This window comes from Larimichthys crocea, chromosome III (assembly GCF_000972845.2).
Source record: "Larimichthys crocea isolate SSNF chromosome III, L_crocea_2.0, whole genome shotgun sequence".
Taxonomy (NCBI): Eukaryota; Metazoa; Chordata; class Actinopteri; family Sciaenidae; genus Larimichthys; species Larimichthys crocea.
The window spans coordinates 24141147-24161587 of NC_040013.1; the positions used below are offsets into that span (position 1 = coordinate 24141147).

A 20441-nucleotide genomic window follows, 5' to 3' on the forward strand; every position below is an offset into this window, starting at 1 on the left:
TCTATATATCTGTGTCTGTCTTTATGTGTGTGTGTGTGTGTAAAGGTTGATTTACTGTGATGGACGCCAGCATCCTTGATTGATTTGATCAAGTCTTAAATGCAAAGAGAGAGAGAGAGAGAGTCTGGTCCCATGTATTTAGCCAAGTGGATTAGCCTCTGAATAGACCTTATGGGCAATCAATGAGCTATAGGAAGAGTCACAAGTCGCATGATGCATCATCCCTCTTATTATAATCATGCACCGCTTGTTAGATTTCAAGTCGTTTGATTGTAAATTGATCGAAATGAAGTGTTTAAAACATGATTGTGTGATTTTGTATGAGTGTGAAACATGAACTTTTCTTTATATCTATTAGTTTTTAGTCACCCTTTACTTTAAATCCACCAACAGATGGCGACAGTCACACATTGTCCACTCTCTCCTGCAGAGGACTGAGGCCAGGTTTCCTCTCAGCGCAGCGCTGTCAGGCTGCTTTTAGCTGACAAGTATCAGAAAAAAAACAAAAAAAAAAACATATTTCTTAGAGACTCTATATTTTATTTATGTTACAACCCCTGCAGTGTGTCACACCCGACAGCTCACTCTGTCCACAGTTGTCAGCTACTGTTGCGTAACACTTTATGCATGTGTGTGTGTGATTTGCAAATGGATTTGACATTACACACACACACACACACACACAGACGCACACACATGCTGCAAATATCATGAATAGGCTATATGCGGTGGAGGGTGTGCAGCTTGAAGAACAATGCACTCATGTTTAGAAGAAGGGCAATCAAATGTAACAAATTGCCACATGAGCTACTTCACATGCATGTCTATATTAATCATGTCGTAAAAAAAAAAAAAATGCACTCCAGTCATGCTCTTTGCCCCTCTGTGTGTCACTGAAATGTAAAACCAGCCCACACACACACACACACACACACACACACACTGATGGTGCTATTTTCATTTTCATCATGAATGCAACAACATGCATATGTGCGTTTTAATGGATTTTTTTTTTTTTGGAGTATAAGAGCTGGGAAGTTTATTAAAAGTAAACACCATAATAACCCTAAAGTGATTAAGTCAAATTCAAATTAATTAACAGTATTGTGTATTTTCTGTCGGCATAATAAGGCAGTGAGTTTGTCCTCTCTTTGCACATTCATGATAAGATTACTGTACTTTAGTGAGAAGGGGGGAAGCTGGCACTCTCTTCCTGCTCCTGCTGCTTGCTGCTGCTGCTGCTGAATGCGCTATAGACAGCAGTGGGGCTCCAGTTGGCTGTGTGTGTGTGTGTGTGTGTGTGCGCTCAGACGCACAGACGCAAGCATCCCACTGGCTGGAGTTGTTGGAGGACACTCTCGCCCCGTCTCGCTTCCTCCGCTGCTCTGATCCCTTGTCTTTGTCTCCCCTGCGGTGAGAAGACCACCCGCACGGGAGAGAGAGAGAAGCAGTTCTTTTTTTGGTGTTGTTGTTGTATAAGAGTCAGAGAAACTATACAGAATCGGGACTGGACACTTTTTTTTTTTGTCTTTGGAAAGGGGGAATTATTTCTCGCATGAGTCGAGCTGGATCTGTTCTGTATACAGCGGGGCGCGCACTGCTTCGTCTTTTCAATGGATTTCAATACAGTGGAAGTACCCTGGGAATTAAACTACTGTTAAGTCGCTTTTAGTTTCGCACATCTCGTTCCAACAAGGGCTTATGTCTCACATGGAGAGGAAGACGATGATCCTCGCAGTATTGTATGTCCTTCTGCCTCTTTTAGGTAAGTTTCACTTCGTTTATCGCCACCAGCAGCTGCCCGTTTCATACTAATTCGCCCCATAGGTGCGTATAATATTTTAAATTGTGAGCTTTATTGATAAAAAGGAGGGGAGAGTCTGGAAGAGGCACCGACGGCTCTCTGAGCGTCTGGGTAACGTGCAAAGGCTACAGTACGGTCATCCAAACTGCTCCAAAACGACAGTCACCCAGGAGCTGCCCTATCAAACAGTTCGTTAAAGCGAATTTTAACCCAACTGCAGAACTTATCAAGTACTGTGGAGCTGATTTCAGCCAGTGTTCATGTGCTGTGTGGCGTACAGATCAAATCATGTCAGTGGAGAGTTTCCAAAAGCTCGTGTGCCATATTTTAATACCCGAAAGCAGCGCGCAAAGTGCGCACGCTTTGGATACACCGTGAACAAATACGCACAACAGCTCATAAAGGGAGTTGTATCATTATGTTTTATTGTTATTGCCGTATATGCATTTTCTTTTTTCCAGATGTGTTGTCTTATGCCGAGGAGAACCTGCGCGCTGGGGCCACCCGGCTGGACTGTGTGAGGGCCAATGAGCTGTGCCAGAAGGAGCAGACGTGCAGCACCAAGTACCGCACGATGAGGCAGTGCGTGGCCGGCGGTAAGGAGACCAACTTCAGTATGGTGGCCAGCCTGGAGGCCAAGGACGAGTGCAGGAGCGCAATGGACGCGCTCAAACAGAGTCCCCTGTACAACTGCCGGTGTAAAAGGGGCATGAAGAAAGAGAAGAACTGCCTGCGCATCTATTGGGGGATCTATCAGACGTTACAAGGTTGGTTTTAGAGCTTTTTGGTGGAACTTTTTCTGGTCACGAACCTCCCCAAGACACACCCTTCACCCCTTTAGCAGATTCTGCTCATCTACCAGGCTTGTATGTGTTGTTTTTGTATGACGATCTGTCAGAAAATGAGACAATATAGCACAATATTACTTTTTTTTTTCTTGGGGATGCAATAAAACCTCCTAAAACACCTTTAGGGGTCTTTGTTTGGGTGGGAGTGTTCCATTTAGTCAAGAGCCTGCAGCTATAGTTAATGTGAAATGGACATTCTCCATAGGTTGTCTATTGTAGTCTGTAAGGGGGTTAGATGTTGCCCCAGCTCCTCCCACTGCTACATGTAGGGTGGAGGGGGCACCATCATCCTCTCCCTCCCCTTCCATCTCTGTGACCCTCCCTGTCCCCGCTGCCAACCCAACGAAACAGTCGAAAAAGTAGCACACAGCCATTCATCTCATAACAGTCCAATGTGTTCATGCGCAATCACTCTTTTCACTTTCATTCGAATTTGGCCCTTCGTCTCAGTTCAACAAAGCCACGGTCCTGCAGTGCCAAGACACTTTTTTGACCTGCTAAATCACTTTTCTTGAAGGTAATGGAGCGTGAAGCCCCTCAGCGCTCAGCAGTGCCATCTTAAAGTGTTGATCGTGGGGGTGGGTTGGGGGGGGGGGTGGCCCTTTTAGTCCCTAAACTGCAACCCAGCCCATCGACAGCGAGTTGAGTTCCAGTTGTGCAACACAGCTGACCAACCTATCTAATCAAGCGTGCAGCTATGTGCCAGCGTGGCTATTGACTGACCCAAATAACCCATGTCACATGCGTGCAATGTGAGGGCTGAGGGATGATAAACAAACCAGGAAAACAAAACTGTCTATCTGTCTATCTAAACATCTGCTTATCTCCCTCACAGGAAATGATTTCTTGGAGGATTCTCCATATGAACCTGTGAACAGTCGTCTATCTGACATTTTCCGACTGGCTCCCATCATAGGTAAGAATAAAAACAGATCTCCTCTGTGGAGGCTTTCACTCCATCCCTACAGTATTTCTTTTTTTCCTCATTGGTATCCGGTCTCACTCGAGATACGGTTAAGCTCCACGCCGTGCATGCTCTCACCGAAGGTTATCTGTGTGTCAAGTATTTATCCTCCCTCATCCTCTCCGCTATCTGTCTTTTTCTCCGCTCGTTCTCGCCCCAGCGATACTGCATGCTGGCTGGAAGTGACCTTGCATGGGGAGCTATAGTTCTGAGTCTCATCAAGCAGTGGATAAATGCTTCAGATGTAGAAGGAGGGCTCTGCGGTCGATGGCGTGTTTCGCCGTGGTTGTTGGACGGCTTCCTCTTGAATCCACTTGTTGAAAAGAGTGAGTGAGTGAGGAGCTCTGTGTGTGTCGAGGGGGAGAGCATGACAGGCATTTTCTTTTTTTTTCCTTTTCTTGTTCAGATCTGTGTGTGTGGGAGCGATGCTGACTCGAGACTCTAGATGGCGATGTTATTCCCTTCTACACAGCCGCTCACTTGACTCTGTGGCCCCACAGTTGAGACTGTTGTTGGTATTTGAGAGCCTAATCTATGAATGTGGCGCAATCATGTAGCCGTTTACGTTTTCATTATCACGCTGCAGGTGATGATTGCCGTGTCAAATCAAACCGACAAGCTCTGCCTCCACATCTTCAAAGAACAAGGCTGATATTTTGACCCCTTTTGACATTAAGGTGCCTTTTTTTTTTCCTCTGTCATTTTAATCTCACAATTGGCTGATTTGCCCTAAACCAATGCTCCATAATGTGGGTGTTGAGATACAGAGGCAGAAAATCTTGGACCTGGTAGTGACTTCATGACCAATTTGCTTCCAAAGAAACGCTGGCAGAGAAGCCAGCTTTTCTTGTGTGTGAAAGCCTATCTCTCCTCTTGCTACTCTGTGGAGGAAAAAAAAGGACTTACAAAGAAATCCACCATGTCACACTGTGTATGTCTTTGGTCTTTAAAGTGCCAGCCAGTCCCAGCAAGGACGAGACAGCATGTGCAGCACAGGATCACAGTTAACACCACAGGCAGGTGACGTCTCTCGACAGTCTGAGTAGGTTCCAAGAGTGGGAACAGACAGATTTATGGTGTCATCCTTATAGTGAAGGCAGGCGCTCCTTATTTGATGTCCAAATGCCTCTTTATGTTGATTGATGGCTTTGCATATACAGTATATCTCTCTTTGTAAGTGGCAGAGATAGGACATCCTATCGGCCCGAGTCTGTCATTAAAGTATGGAGAGCAGGGTCACAGCTAATGTTTATCTTCATTATTAATTCATCTTTGAGATATTTGTTTTCTATTACTTGATTAATTGTTTAGAGAATGCATCTCACAATTACTCAAAGCCCAAGATGAAGTCTTCAGATAGTTTGTTTGATCCGATCATCCGTCCAAACCTCAAAGATGTTCGTTTAACAAAGATGTAAAACGGAAAAGGCGCAGGAAATCTTCGCATTTGAGCATTAGACATGTTTGCGTTCTAAAAATCAGTCGAGCGACTAACTTTTCTGTCCACTTCAGTGCTTCAGTACCTCTCAGTTCTAAACCTTTCTGGCCTCAATGTGAAGACATCATCACAAGTCCTGCTCACAGTTTGATTCAGCAACATTTTTAGTCCTAAGAGTTCAACTTATATGATTATGATACATCTCAATGTTTTATCTTTTCTTGATCATCTTATGACTTTATCTCGGGACCCCTTGCGAGGTCCCAGGTTCGGAACCAATGGACTAATCGATTAGTCATTTCAGTGCTAGCTCAAATACCTCTTTACAGTATGCTGATTGACAGCTTTGCATACGTGCACATCTCTCTTTTGACATCAGCTTGGGTCATTAAAGTGATGAGGACCGATGTGATGGACAAGTGAAATGGTGATATGTGTGTAAGACAGAGCACAGGGCTAATGGAGAAAGGGATAAAGCTAGAAGGAGAATGAAAGGAGAACCATAGAGCAGGGACGGGACGGAGGGGTGAGAGGAGAAGGCTGCAGGGGCGAGGGTTAATCAGCGAATAGCACGGTAAGGCCAACGGAAAGAGATAGAAAGCATGAGATCACTCCGCCTCCTCTGCTCTTTCCGTGGAAATTAAAGGGCAAGGTGACAGTAGAAGGATCGAGGCAGAAAAGATTAGAGCTTAGAGCTCGTACTTGATCACTCAGACAGCCTTGTACGTTTCACACTGAGATGAGCATAGAAATGTGTACAAAAACGCCATAAAACGTATATATTTAGAGCAAGGACCGAGTATGGGGATTCTCGTTTTCTAAATTATGCAAATGTGGTCTTGAAACTGGAGGTTGAAGTGATCGAGTACAGTGAAATACTCAATTTGGTTTTCTCAATGTCGTTCTTCAGGAAACGTCTGCACATTCCTTCTGACCACGTCTTTGGTCTTTTATTTTAACAGTAACTTTTATTCTTGTTCATAGTGCAAATTACTAAATGATTCTACTTTGTGGTACAGTCTCAGATCTTAGACACCACTTTGTTAACCACAGTGGTCTGTGGTCAGCCCCCTATTTCAGGCTCCCTGAACATGTCCCATGTTTCCCATGTCTCAGCCAGGCAGTACGACTCGGTGATCCCAGGCTATAGGAACAATAGGCAACCACGATGATCCTGTAATTCCATGATCGACCCCATGCCTCTGACTGAAGCGACTAATCTCCTGTGACACCCATACATACAGTGCACAGATGCACAGGCGCTCAAACACACACCCCGCGGTGGCCTGAACACCTGTTCCCAATGAAACGCCCATAGGCGTCAGTCTGATTTCATTAGAGAGACATGTGGGGTGTCATTTCGGTCACACAAATATACTGTACATGTGCAACTGGAGTGGATATATGCCTGTGCTAATTTACAAAATAATCATTACAGCATGATTGTATACAGAATTTTCCAAATAGTAAAACACATATTGGATTCAGGATGTATAAAACAGGACTAATGACACAAAGGAATGCTTAAATTATCAAGTCTAAGTGAATTTTTTAATAACATTCCTGCTAATAGATGTGCACACAGCAGTGTGTTCATCTAGATAATTATGTTCAGATCTTTTTACCGGGGGCAGAATGCCTTTACCTCTGGGGTTGAGTCCTGTGAGTCAACTCACTTCTCGGCACTAAAAAATGAGTAACCACTGCTGCTGTGATGGTTAATTCCTCCATAGTGCTTTCGGGGGACATAATATATGGGCAGAATCTTGGCAAAAAAGGCTAGATAGACTTCTGCTGTCTGCATTTGTCATCATGAATGTTTAGAAAGTCCATGTTGAGTCCGAGGCCTTTCCTCTGGATATGATATCAGCAGTGTAGCACCTTTAAAGAGATTCAGGGGCAATACAGATTCAATGTTATCTTGTCTGTGTTTATAGCTTTGCTGATTGGAAGTTACTCGAAGTGTTTCCCGACCATCAACGCTGCCCTCATTTCCGATAAGTCAGTGCTTCTCAAACTCACACACGCCTTCAGAAGCCAAAGTTCAGGCTGAGGCTGATAAAGTTCACGTGTACCATCTCTTGCATTTTGTTATAGTTTATCAGCAATTAATGAAAAAAATAGTTTCACTCTATATCTTTACTTTTGTCATCCACGCCCCCAAGTTTCCGAGTTTGAGAACTACTGCTGTAAGTTGATATTATTCAGTGATTCAATAGATGACACATGGGGCGGGGGGGACTTTGGAGTTAGATAAGATAGATAAATGATTTTCAATGTAACATGTATACGTGCAATGTAACTGTGTCCATTATATGTTCATTTTCGTGAGCTGGAAGTCGGGAACCTGTGAATATTTAAAACTCCTTTAAACACATCAGTTGTTAGTGAAAGTAAACACTGCATGTGAGAATCTAACGAAGCATGTGCACCTGTATTTTTTCACGATTTCCAATCAACCATTAGTTCAGGTTGTTGATTGCGCTACAGAGTTTTCCTTTCCCAACAAAATATAACCTGCGTTTAGTCCCCTTATCCTCTCTCCCTGTGTCTCTTTAGCAGCTCTACCTGTTTTGATGTCTCTGTTTCAGGTTATTAAAGGGTTCACCGAGTTCCTCAGCTGCCTGTGTTTGAACTATTGGTAGAAAAGTGTGTTGTTGAGCACATACCACATTCATGGCATGCATACAACATAGAAGTCTGTGTAAAATCATGCTAGATCTGCACTGATTTTTTTTGCATTTTCATCATCTGCGTATATATTTGGGTTTTCTTTGCACTCAGAGGTGCTAGTTTTTGGAAGATGCTGGCTCTGTGAATCGGTAAACAAGAAGATGGTCGTCGTGCCGGGCAGAAAAAAAAACAATAATTTTCTATCACACACCGCGTGACTTCATACAAGCTTAGAGGAAGGAGAGCGCAGAGTTTAGATGAAATGGCTGCCCTTCTCTTCCCCAGTTGCCCATGTTTATGAGTCACTGATCCATGCAGGAGGGAGCAACACAGAAACAGAGAGCATTATTCTGAGATTAAAGTGGACTTGGAATTACTGCCACACCATTTGGCCCAGGCCGCTGGAAAATCAAAGCAGCGTAGGAAATGGATGAACACACAGCCTGGGTAGTTTCATATTACTGTATTCATGAACACTTGCTGTTCTGGGTAGTTTTGGTCATATTACTGTATTCATGAACACTTGCTGTTCTGGGTAGTTTTGGTATCCACTTTTCGTCATCTGCTACTTCTTGTTTGAGTCCTTCTTGATTATCCTGTTTTTAAACGCTTTAAATAAGTAATATATATATAAATATATATTGCATGCCTTTCCATCATTTTTAATTCCTGCAGAGTGCCAAAGCACATCTCTTATGGAGGTATGCCTGCTTTAAGAAAACATTTCTACATCAGGGAAATGGGTGTCTTGAACTTGTTTCAAAACATTTTGGCATACGGCCACATAGATTACAGTGCATGATTGTACTGTTTGTAGATAAGGGACTATTTTATTACGTGAGCCAATTGTCATTTCGCACAAGTACAATATGAGAGGTAAGGGAAATGTAACACGGGGGCAAAAAAAATGACACGGACCATAATCAACAGTTTGGACAGCGGCCAAAAAGTGAATCAACGTAAATACAGCAGCTGTGGTTAAATGATGGAGCGGCGGTGGGTTGAAAACAGATAAGAACATCACAGATTCCAGGAGGTGCGACCTATGAATAAAGATGAGTTTATACAGCTATCATTTTCACTCCGGCCCGTGGACTGACCTTTTTATGGTTGTTTGGCAGTTTTGAAGTGATAATGTAGCATTTAGGTTGGCATCGCTTATCTTAAAAGTACTGCGGCTTTATACTAAACATTGCGCCGTTTGAGATTTGTTTTAGATGGAATCTTTTAATTTGTCTCGACCCCTTTGTCCTCTATGTCTTCCCCTTGTTCCTATGTCAATAACTGTTGCTTAAAGGTCCAGTGTGTCCTCAGAGAATATGAAAGAAATGGAATTTAACATGCATGATGTTTTCATTGGTGTCTAATCACCTGAAAATAAGAATATTTATGTTTTTATCACCTTAGAATGATTCATGTTGAACCACCATGTTTCTATGGTAGCCCAGAATATACAAACTGACTCTAGATCGGCCTTGTTTCATATTTTGCAGCCATTGTAATTTCTCCTTTCATGCCAGGGGAAGAGAGTGATGTTAGGTGGTTGCAATCCTTTGAAATTCAACTAAATCTTGATATATTTTAGTGCGTATACTATTTATCCAACCTGTGCATGTTTCAAATTTTCCACAGGCGGCTCTGCAGTAATCACAAACTGTGTTCCCTGGCTTGTAATGAATTTCTTCCCCCCGCCGTTGTGTATTGATGTCTGCTTGGCAGAAACTCTCTCCTTAAGCCCCGTCCTCTTCCCAGTTGGCTGGTACAGCAGCTCTCTGCATATCACCCACTCACTACTCATAAGCCCCAATACACCAAAGCTCAATATTGTGTCTCTTCCATGTGTCAAGACTTCAAACACATCTTGTCCTCCTCCCTCCTACTACTGAAGTCAACCTTGAAGCACAGTTGCATCAATGTGTGCATATATATATATGTGTGTGTGTGTGTGTGTTTTGTGAGTGTGAAAACATCTGTAAGTGCGTGGCCCGGCTGTCAAGCTAAGGCAGTGCTTCAAATCTCCCTGTGCTGACACACAGGGCTGAGAGGCTGTCAGCACCACTCAACCACTGGCTGCAGAGGAAGTCACTCTCATTATGAGCTGCCAATGTTTAGAGATAAGAGTGTCTACCGCTATCTCCTACCCTGCTTGTGTTTGTGTGTATATTTCTGCATCTTTGTGTGTGTGTGTTTATGTGAGTGCGAGATAGAGTCAGGGAGGGGAATGCAGAGGAGTTACAGAGGTAGAAACATAATTTATTGTGCTGTATCTTTTGGAGAGAGAGTATCCTGCCTGGTTCTCTTAACTTTATTTTTCTGCCTTTATTTATCCAGAGTTGGTTGACTGAGCACACTTTTTCTTTCTGCCATTCCCTTCTTCACGCTTATTGAGTCAAATGTGTTTGTAGCTGGGAGTTGCTCTGGATATAAACAGTCCCACGCTGTTTGCGACCAAGCAAGCAGATTTAGTGTTTGCTTTAAAGAAGTTGTTGGAGGGAGTGGGCGTTTCCTAACTTTCTTTAGACTTTAGCCTAGAGATGCACGAAGCTGATACATTGAATCAGGATTGGCACTGATCCTGATCTTATTAAACAGATCAGGTGTTGGCTAGACATGAGCAAACCTTAAGGTTGTTAAAGTACCTTTCACTACTGATGGTTTACACCATAATACACAGATGCTTTAGTCTTTACAAGAAGATACAGATGACAAAGCAGTGGACGATCGATAGACTATGATAATTCGAGATGTGTTTTCAGACCTAGAAATCATGCAAGAACACAAAAAAACTCAACGTCAAGAACTATAAAACCTCTATAATATGTTAGAAATGAACTCACAGCACACCACAGCATTTGCCTGTTTGCTTTGATGAAGTCATCAGTTTCCTGGTTGTGTCTGGTGACATAGTCATGCACTTCTGACCTTTCCCAGAAAGCTATACCTTCACCTTTGTGAGCTAAATGACTCAGTTCCCTGGAGCATATTTTATTCAATCTGCATCATCAAAAGATGTTTTTCTTTTCTTTTCTGTACGTCAATCACAGACCAAGCTCAGCTGTCAGGCTGGTGTGACTCACAGCAACATTAATTTTTGGAATTTCAATTGGAGACTGTTTTACCCAGAGTTAATTCCTCTTCCAGCTTTTGGAACGTACCCACTTATCCGTTCAGACCCTTTTCTGACAAATTTGAGTTGAACTTCAGAGTTGGACACGTCAACATTTTACAGTCTAAAGTCTGCAACGTCTCTCGGCTCCTCCATCTGTCTGTCCAACACTGTAGTCCAGATTCGTCTCATTGGTTCATCAGCAATTGCAGACATGTCAATTGTAAGAAGAAGCTGGCAGAGTAAAACTGAGGCTGATGTTACACACATCTGGCATCACCATCAACACATTTCATGTCATTGTGTTTTATGCTTTGGGAGCTATTTGGGGTTCAGGCACTGCTTTTAAGGGCAGCTAAGTTGCCCCATAATTTTGTTTTCTTGTGTGCAATGCCAAATTTCTGGTATGCATCCTTACACTGTATCCATTCATCCATCACAGAAGTCTTTATCTACAGTATGTCGTCTGTTTGCGATGCAGTAGAAGAACAAAAAGAACTGCCCCTACAGATCTTCCCTGCACTGGAGTTTGTTTTGTTAAAGACTCCCAAATCCACTGCCGACATTTCTGTCCCTGTGCCTTGTCTCATATGAAACCTAATCAATATAGCGCTGTGTTAGATTGGAAACTTGAGGCTGTGTCTACAAGAATCTATTGATTTCTCTCTTTTTCCCCCTGTTCCCTCCCTTCTTTTTCCGCCCCAAACTCTTCCGCTCAGGCCAGGATCAAAAGCTTTATCCTTCAGCAAGGTTTGTGGTGTACAATTCCAGGCTGAGCTTTTGCTCTTGTGTTCTGAGAGAAGGACACAGCCTGTTGGGGATTTGTGTTTTCACTGACCTTGTCTCTTCTCTGTAGAGCTGATTTTTTTTTTAGCATAACGTGTGTAGTAATGCAAATCATTTTGAGATTTCTCAGGGATGCGCGAGTGTATTTTTAGTTAAATGTAGATGGATTGAAGTTGGTGGCTTGGGAGGAAAGGCAAGGCTTAAGGAGAATCCCTCTGCCCAGTGGAAGGCAGATTATTCTGATTCAGTGGTACCTGTCGGCTTGCATTGTAAAATGTACTGTATTATGCAGCAGGGACTGGACCTAGTTCAGATTGAATCCAATGGCAAGGTCAAGAGAACAGCTTTATATTCCATGTCTCACTGGCTGTATAACTTTTTCCTCATTTTAAAAGCCCCCGCCTCCCCGTGCAGCTACAGTACATGTCATTTGGCCGCTTAATTCACCACACTGTTTCAGAAATGACTGATCCAGCTGTGGGGCCATTGGCAGAACAATTCTAACAGCAGCCATATCATCAGGTTGCCAGTTCAATCGCTGGCTGGCACAACGTGGGCCAAGAAAATCATTTAGTTAAAGGTGACCAGATTTGAGTCCCTCTGAGAGCCCTTTGATTGGATGTGAAGTGGAAGGGTGATTCATCATCGTTAATAAATGCTGTTGACAGCTCAAATCAGCGGGAGGGAGCATGTGCCAGGTTCGCCTCCCCCCCCCTGCTGCTTTATACTGCATGAAAATATGGACAATTAACTTTTCACATACACAGTCGCAGACACCTACACAGATAAGCGTGCGTGCAATTAGGCACGACTCACAGTCAAAGTAGTGACTGCACAACTGTACAGTTAGAACTTTAGGCTGAGGAGTACACTCCAATTCTCCAAAGTGTCCCCAAAACTTTGAACGCTGTGATTTAAAAAATATTTTTATGCAGTGTGAAGACACATTTTGCCTCATGGATGTTAACAGTGTAAATGTGAGCAGATGTTGAGTTTTATCAGTGAAATTATGGTTATTTTTAATCTAGACAAAACAACCCCTCACTTTTTAATCAACTCCATGCCAGTTTTAACCTCGACGTCTATGTTGAAATAGTTTTCATAGTTGCCTCGGTTGATTTTCAACAGGATTTCAATGATTATTCAACATTCACATGTACATATATTACATAGCATGAGTATTAGTGGCATCACTAAGCATATGAATGCCTGCAGGTGCCCACATTTAAATCATATCTTGTCTTGTCTGTTTGCAACCTGTGTGTACTTAACTGAATAATTCAGTTTAATAACTTTTAAATCGATTTAAAAAGATTGTTTTGGTACGGTGTGGTTAATTCTGACGTGTTATAATCACATTGTGTTTCGCTCTGCTGGCTGAGGCATGACTGACCACTGGCAGGTGCTCCAAAGCCACGGCCTTGTGTTAAGCTGCTGCTCTAAGCCCTCGGCTGCACCCAGTCAACTCACAGGATTAACTTTCCTCGGCTCTGGCCGTCAAGGCTTTTACTTGTGCCGTTGTGTCTTAATAGAATTTCATACTCTTCCACCGTAAACTGGACTGAGCTATACTGTTTGCTTCTTTTATAGAAGTGGATTTGTAAAGTCATGCTGCTTCCCCCTGCTTGAAATTGTTGAAATGCCTCATTCTCAGTCGGTTTCGCTGTTTGACCTCTTTTGCCCAAGTCTTGTTGTTCCATCGAGTAAGTAGTAATATTTCTTGGTTCCTCTTTGATCTGGATGAAGAGGGAGTGTAACATCACACTCCACTGTACAAGCCAAGGCTTTTTAATTAAGTGCATGTTGTGAATTTATGCATTTATCCAAAGATTCCCCAACTATGCAGTGCCATAGTTGTAATGAAGTCACCACATCTGGTTGTTTCTGTCGTATTGCAAAACACTGCTTTTGTTCTGTTACACGCTTAATTTTCACAGTCATAAAAGCCAAGGTCTTGTTTTTATTACAAAACATAAAAAAATGTTATCATGCCCATTTTTATATACTTGCTCCAGTTTATCCTGTTCGGTAATGCCTCTAACTTCCATTGTGATTGGTTCCTGATGCATTTAAAGGTTATTTGGATCCGCAGCATGTGCGAAGGCTCAGTCCGGGGTTCGAATCCGACCTGTGGCTCTTTCCTGTCACTCTTCAAGCTGTGTCTATCAAAAATAAAGCTTGAAAAGGCCAAAAAAATGGGTCATCTTGTGGTCGTCATGCACAGCTTCTCAGTGGTCTAGCTATTGTACATTCAGATGCTTTTGGGAAGCTTCTTTTCCAGGAAACCTCATGTCCCGTTTGCAATTTTCATGACTTTCTTCCTCCCCAGTAGTACAGCAGTGCAATTTATTTTCCTGCTTAACGCACTTTGAAGGTCCCAACTGGTCGATTGGAATTTACACTCCGTCCCATGTGATCCCGTTTGTCGACAGCCACGGCGCGTCTGATTAAAGCAGTGTCTCTAACTAACAATCGCCTCTCTTCGGAGAATAATAGCTTCACCCCTTCTTGTCTTCCGTCTTCCTCCGTGCCTCTTCTCTTGATCACAGAACAGCAGCATCCCTGAAAAGCAAACAGGGCTTTAAACAGACACACACACACACACACAGCCAGCAGTCAAGCACGAGAATGCATACACCCGCTGGCACCCAACACACAAACAGGCATCCAGCTGAGCTCTTGTTCCGTGCCAGTCTTTGCTCTCAGAGATGTTAAATGAGGGCATCGATACATAAATTTGCATTTGTTTCATCCACAAACCGTCCTCATAACTCAAAATCTATAACTGCATGCCCCCGATTTGCCACGCGGCTTCAGATGCTCCTATTCCGGGCTTGTTTGCGCGTGAGGCTAGTGTTACTGCTCGACAATCGATCGGGTTTTGTGTACACTCTCTTCACACATAAGTGGGCTAAACAGCGATCTTTCACCGCAGTGATTGTGCAGTTTGTCGATGGGTAATCTAGGTAAACACAACCCAAATTGTTCTTCTTGCTGTGACTGGGCTCTTTATTTGTACTTGAAGCACTTGCAGATTTGATTTTAGTGTTGAAAGAAATAAAGAGAAAGAGAAAAGTGCTGTCTCACTGAGCAGCTATAGATCTGAACCTGTTGTGATTTATTTGAATGGCACTGACGGTGAATATCAGCGCTTAGGGCTTCTTCTGACTATATCTGCTGCAGATAAGAACTATACTCCCTCAGCGACGTTGCAGGCACCAATTCCTTTTTCCTAATTCTTTTCTGTAGCATACTGAGCTTGTGTTAAAATTCTTCCTTTTGTGAATGAATCTCTGGAATCATTAAACCTCGCTCCTGTGTGTTCCTTCTGCCTTTACCTTTTCCTACCTGGAAAGCACCCAGAATGTGACTTTTGCCTGTCCGCTGAATGATCTAAATGCTCTCTTTCCGGTTATTATTTGACCTCTTCCCCCCCTTTGACCTGTGAGTATCCCTTTTTTTTATTATTTGGAGTCTTGACCTCCCTGTGAACTTTGTGAACCCTGATGACCCCTGATCGCTGTTGGTTTGGTGGTCCTGAATGAAGCGCATCTCTTACAGAGGGTGGGGAACCTTGGAGCAGCTCCGCCACTTCAGCTCCAGGCAGGGGGGGCGCCCAGGGCAGGGTATCCCAGGGCAGGGAGCACGCTCTGGGCAGAGGGGGCCCCTCTTCCACGGAACTTCAGGATCCAAGTAGAAACAGGAGAGCTCATCCCAATTGGGCCGTACTGGGTAAAGACATAGAGTTGTGTTTTTATGTGTATTTGATCGTGCATGATTTTTTTTTTTCTTTGTACATGCAGAACTGGCCAAATGTGAGCGTGAGAGCACACTGCACTTTGTTCTTGTGTTTTTAGATAATCATCAAATATCATCTGTGTGTTTATACCCAGAAAAACATGTTTTCGGTTGTTTCCTGCAGGCCAAATTATTAATGTGGTCTTGAAAGTTTATACAAACATGTGAGACAAAGGTGTGCTAGTTCAAGCGTTTTAGGTTCTCGGTGTTGAGATATGAAACTCTTTCTTTCCATCTGTTGATCTGTTCACACTGACTTTAGCCTCCTTGGTATCATATTAGGCCAGTTATAGATTTTGCATCCTTTGGGACCATCTGAGAAAGGTGTCGGACCGCTGCTGGCCTGTCTGTCCGTCTATCTGCTTAGTCAGCTGTGTCAGAGAGGGTTGACATGTCCTTCAGAAGAGTTTCTACAGCAGATGTGCTCTCTGCTTTAAAAAAACCCTGGAGAGGACAGGGTAGGATGGAATGGGGAGGCGGCAAGAGACGGTGAGAAGTGGGAGGTTGGGGGGGTTGGAGAAGCAGTGGATATGTCATATATTGATATTCCCACTGTGCCATTTTGGCTTATGAATTTCCATTTTAGAGGGCAGTCAATGTCTGTGACTGCTACATTAGTTTCATGGCCAAAAACAGCTTATTGCAGGCTGTGATGGTGCGAGGGAAATATTTCATTTTGCATCACGGCCTGCTGAAAAGTTAACTTGCTATGTCTTTGTGAATGAATTTGGTCATTATTTTGCAATACGCTGTATTATTTCAATTTTGGTGTACATATGCACGCACACACACACAAAGACTCTCTAATAGATTCTCGCTGGACTGCAAAGACACGAGCATTTCTCACTGACGAATGATTATTCACGCACACAGACATGCACTGTCACATATATGGCCGCGCATCTTTTTATTTGCATGCACGACTGGTCAAAGAAGCACAACACAGATCTGCCCTCTCGCTGGCAAACACACACATTTTTTTCTGCTGCAAGTCTTGCTCAAGGGAGGATTACATCAATAAGGTTGTGAGGTTGAATCATGCTGAATGGTGTGTTCAGACTAAAACCTGAGGGGGAGCACTCACCTCTTCACTTTGGAGCTTTTTTTCCATCCACCTGCTGTGATGCATATTTTCAATTTGAGCTTTAAACATTTAAGTAGAAATGTCAGCAGGGAGTGCAAAAAGAAAACGTTTTAACGTTTCTCTGAGGTGAAAAAAACTTTGATTAGGGAAAGATATGCTAAAAGCTAATGGGATATTTAAATAAACACTTTACTATGGCAGACAAATCACCCCACGTCTTGCTGTGATTCACTGTGCAGAAAGAACAAAACATGCAGGATGCAGGCGCAATGTTTCAATAGAAAATACTTCTTATTTCAACTCTCCGTGTAATTGCCGCCTCTCTGTCCCTGCTAACAAAACCAACTTTACTGGCCAACTATGATGACACATGGGGAATTTCATCCTTGTTGTTAACAGCTCTCACTAAACTACATAGATACAATATCAGGAACACTGGCACTGAATAGATACAGTAGAAGTAGAGACGTTGTGCCTTGCGCTGCAAGCAGTTCCATTGCAAAAGCCATGCTCTGCCAAAACTGACATGGCATGAAGAGGAAAACTGCAGTATCATATGTGTCTTTATCAAGTCACTAGTGCATGAGAAGGGCAGCTGGCGTTGAGGATGATGTAAATGTACGGTCCATCACCGTGTCGTACAACACTGTCGTACACGAGCTCCATCCTCCTCTTCAGACACTTTTAGTTTGACAAAGCGTCTCAGAGAGACGTTTATGCAAAGGTTGATATGTCGCTCTGCCACTCTCCTCCCGCCTGCTACAGTCTGCGCTGTGTGAGGATGGGTGTGTCTGTGTGTGTGTGCGTAGAGGAGATTGTGTGTGTGTGTGTATCCTTGGGGAAGCTGGCGTTCAGATTAATTAAAAACTTCAATCCCTCTGTTCTCTGACAGGAATATGGATGTCGCTGAGGGCTTAGCTGTAAATACCGTTTCTCCAAAAAATTGTCATTTAAAAAGATTCATCGTCCCAGGTAGTAATAAGACTCAGACGCAGTGAGGGTTGGCGAAAGAGTAAATAAATGAAACTCCTCACCTCACTCTCTCATTCTCTTTGTAGTAATTATAGTTTTCTCACCTTCTCCGTTTACAGATTAGACAGGAAACAGATGCTGCGGCCTTCCTGCCAAACTGTGTAAACTGACCCTCCACAAACAAATGGCACATTACCAAAGTCTTTTGGTGGATGCTTCATTTATAACTTTACTCAAAAACATGTATGTAGTTCCGATCTCTGATTGACAGAGCTGACAGCACGTATTTATACACTGTGAAACGTCTACATATCATAAAGATTAAAGCAGAGGCATCATGATCCACACTGATTCTTTTGGGATTACTGTGAGAAGTACAACAAACTCACTTTTATTCTGTTGTTGTTTTAAAACTGTCAGAAAAAACATGCACAACTCAACTTCTACCTATGATATTCTTTATAAAAAATAAAAATCCCAGGCTGTTCTCCAATGGGTCTGCTTTTAATCTGACATGGAGCTGCTCTCCACATGACCGACTGTGGGAATACAATGTGTTTAAAAGGAAAGAAATAATTTCCTTATGGTGAACGATGCACTTTTAATATTCACACAAACAACAACATCTTCTTAGGTAATAATCTTTAAGCTTTCGGTGCATATGTTCAGTGTGTTTACAACTTAAATTTACTGAAGTCAAGATTTGAAATGTTTACCTTTTACCTGTAAGAGTATTTTCGATGATTTGAGTTGAGTAATTCTTGTCATACATCCAAAACACACAAAAACAAAACTGTGGAAACACATCTTTGACTGTGATAAGCGTTCCAGGGATCAAACCTGTGATATTCCCCGTGATTCTCTCTACCACCCAGAACACACTGCCGCTATCTTGTAGCCTCGTCAAGCTCAGGAGATTTGGCCAGCGGCCCCGCTCATCTTTTGGATGAAGCATTATCATCAAATGAGGAAAAAAAACGGAAATCTACTCCCGCACCAAGTGAGTCACGAACGTCTGAGAGAGAGAGAGAGAGCTTATTTTAAATCAGCATTCTTACTCAGAGGAGCTTATGAAGAGGCCACGCCCAGAGGTTTATCCTTTCATTCCATTATTAGAAACTTCGCACAATTTTCACAGCTAATATAAAAAATGAAAAAAACTGATGATTAATTAGAAACAGAGCTGTAAGGTAAATGTATTATTTAGCTCTGTAACAGTGTTAAATGTTTGAAATTTGCATTTTAAAAGGAAAAACTGCACCTCGTGAGGCATGGAACTAATCTGCATACCGTACTGTAAGAGGCAGGCGAAACAAGGGAAGACAAAAGATGGGAGGAAATGAGAGATGTGGTGGCGGAAAAGGTGAAACAATCGTGCATACGTAGAGAGATATATGAACTATTTCAGATTCTTAAACAGCTGCCATAACATAAAGGTCACTGAGCATCATTCAAGCAGTCACGGTCACGCAGGAATATTCATGGTCCTGGTGTAGAGCATCATAAAGCACGAAATCATTAGACTCTAATGATGAGTAATTTATGAGAGTGACATATGTGTTTCCACTGTAGAGGGACTACAAGCTGTTTGATTGTGCTGGGTAATATCTATCGTTTTATGTATTTCAATTATATCACAACATGACGACTGTATGCACAATCTCTTTCAAGATGATCATAATTCAACAAACTGGGTAAAACTATATTTTTCTTGTGGATACATGTGATTTCCTGCTGTGAATCCTATAATGGAAATGGATTTATGGTTCTGAGGCTGTTGGTTGTTGTTAGTAGGGTTTTAATGGAGGTGATGGTCACTGAAGAACTGAGTCTTCAGGTAGAGAGGAAACGCCCCTGATCTGTTAGGATATTTCACCAATGGGGAACAACAGACGAGAAGAGTTTGGATTGCCTTGAGCGAACGGGTGGCAGAGCCAGGCGTCGTTCATTGGAGGAGCCCAGTGGTCGTGAGGTCGCTTATGCTATAAGGGCATCTAGGTAGGTAGGTGTAGTACCGGAGACTACTTTGTAGGCGACTATTGGCTTGAATTTAAAGCCAATGGAGCTCGATGAGCATCGGGGTAACATGTGCTCCCTTGGGTTTAATGAAAACCAGGCTGGGAGGCCTGTCAGGACGGATCTAGTCATGAGATGACCACAGCCTGTATCAGGAGTAAACTTAAAAGAAGTACTCAGTTTCAACCAAAACATAAATGAATCCATTATTTCTTTATCATCAGGAATCCTAAAAATCAAAATGTATTATGTTTAAGCATACCTTCAAAGATTGTGACCAACATCACAACTTTCAGTTTCTACTGATGGACAAATGAATGGTTGTAATATTATTTTCCCAAATTATGGGAAACATATTTTTGGTGTTTCTGCACTGGAATTTCTTGTTCCATACACAGATGCCTTATACGTGATTCCATTGAACTATACTAAACAAGAACAATCGGTTTTATTTACAATATATATTTGTAAAATTTGTCTCATGAGCTTTAAAATCTGCACAATGTATCTCTAAAAACAAACATTATCGTGCTTTGGTTGTGTCCTGTGCTTGTACCCGAGCAAAGATCCATTTAATTTCATTACTTTTAACTTATTGAAAATTAATGAAAAACAATAACGAGCAGTTCATCAGGCAGGATCCACAGCTGCAGGGTAAATAACGCTAATGAATACGGAATTAAAAGAGGTTAACGAAACCAACAAACCCAGAAACTTAATTAGGCAAACGTACACAACAGGGCAGGGTCAGTAACGTGACACAAGCGTTTTTTTTATTTACTCTTCAGCTCCTCCACTCGCTCACCTCCTCCTGTGTTATTTGTTCGAGCAGAGCGGCACAGGTCACCGAGTGTGGCGTGAGCCCTGAAGGAAGCCCGTGGCAGCGAGATACCCGCTGCTACCCCCACAGGTTACTGGCACTGAGCCGCCTACACCTCACAAAAATATCACA

The 20441-nt window shown here is 42.7% G+C and overlaps 1 protein-coding gene across 2 annotated transcripts in view; it reads left to right on the forward strand.

Annotated features, from left to right (window-relative positions):
- The first annotated feature begins 1252 nt into the window (after positions 1–1252).
- Positions 1253–20441, forward strand: part of gfra1a (gdnf family receptor alpha 1a) — an 89019-nt gene continuing 69830 nt past the window's right edge. Inside the window, exons 1-4 of one of the 2 annotated variants that reach the window (XM_027278128.1) lie at positions 1253–1765; positions 2266–2571; positions 3488–3568; positions 15181–15351. In XM_027278128.1, the coding sequence (XP_027133929.1) occupies positions 1702–1765; positions 2266–2571; positions 3488–3568; positions 15181–15351 (622 nt within the window). In that variant the 5' untranslated portion in view covers positions 1253–1701. The remainder of the gene's footprint in view (positions 1766–2265; positions 2572–3487; positions 3569–15180; positions 15352–20441) is intronic. The other variant, XM_027278129.1, reaches the window with a different exon arrangement.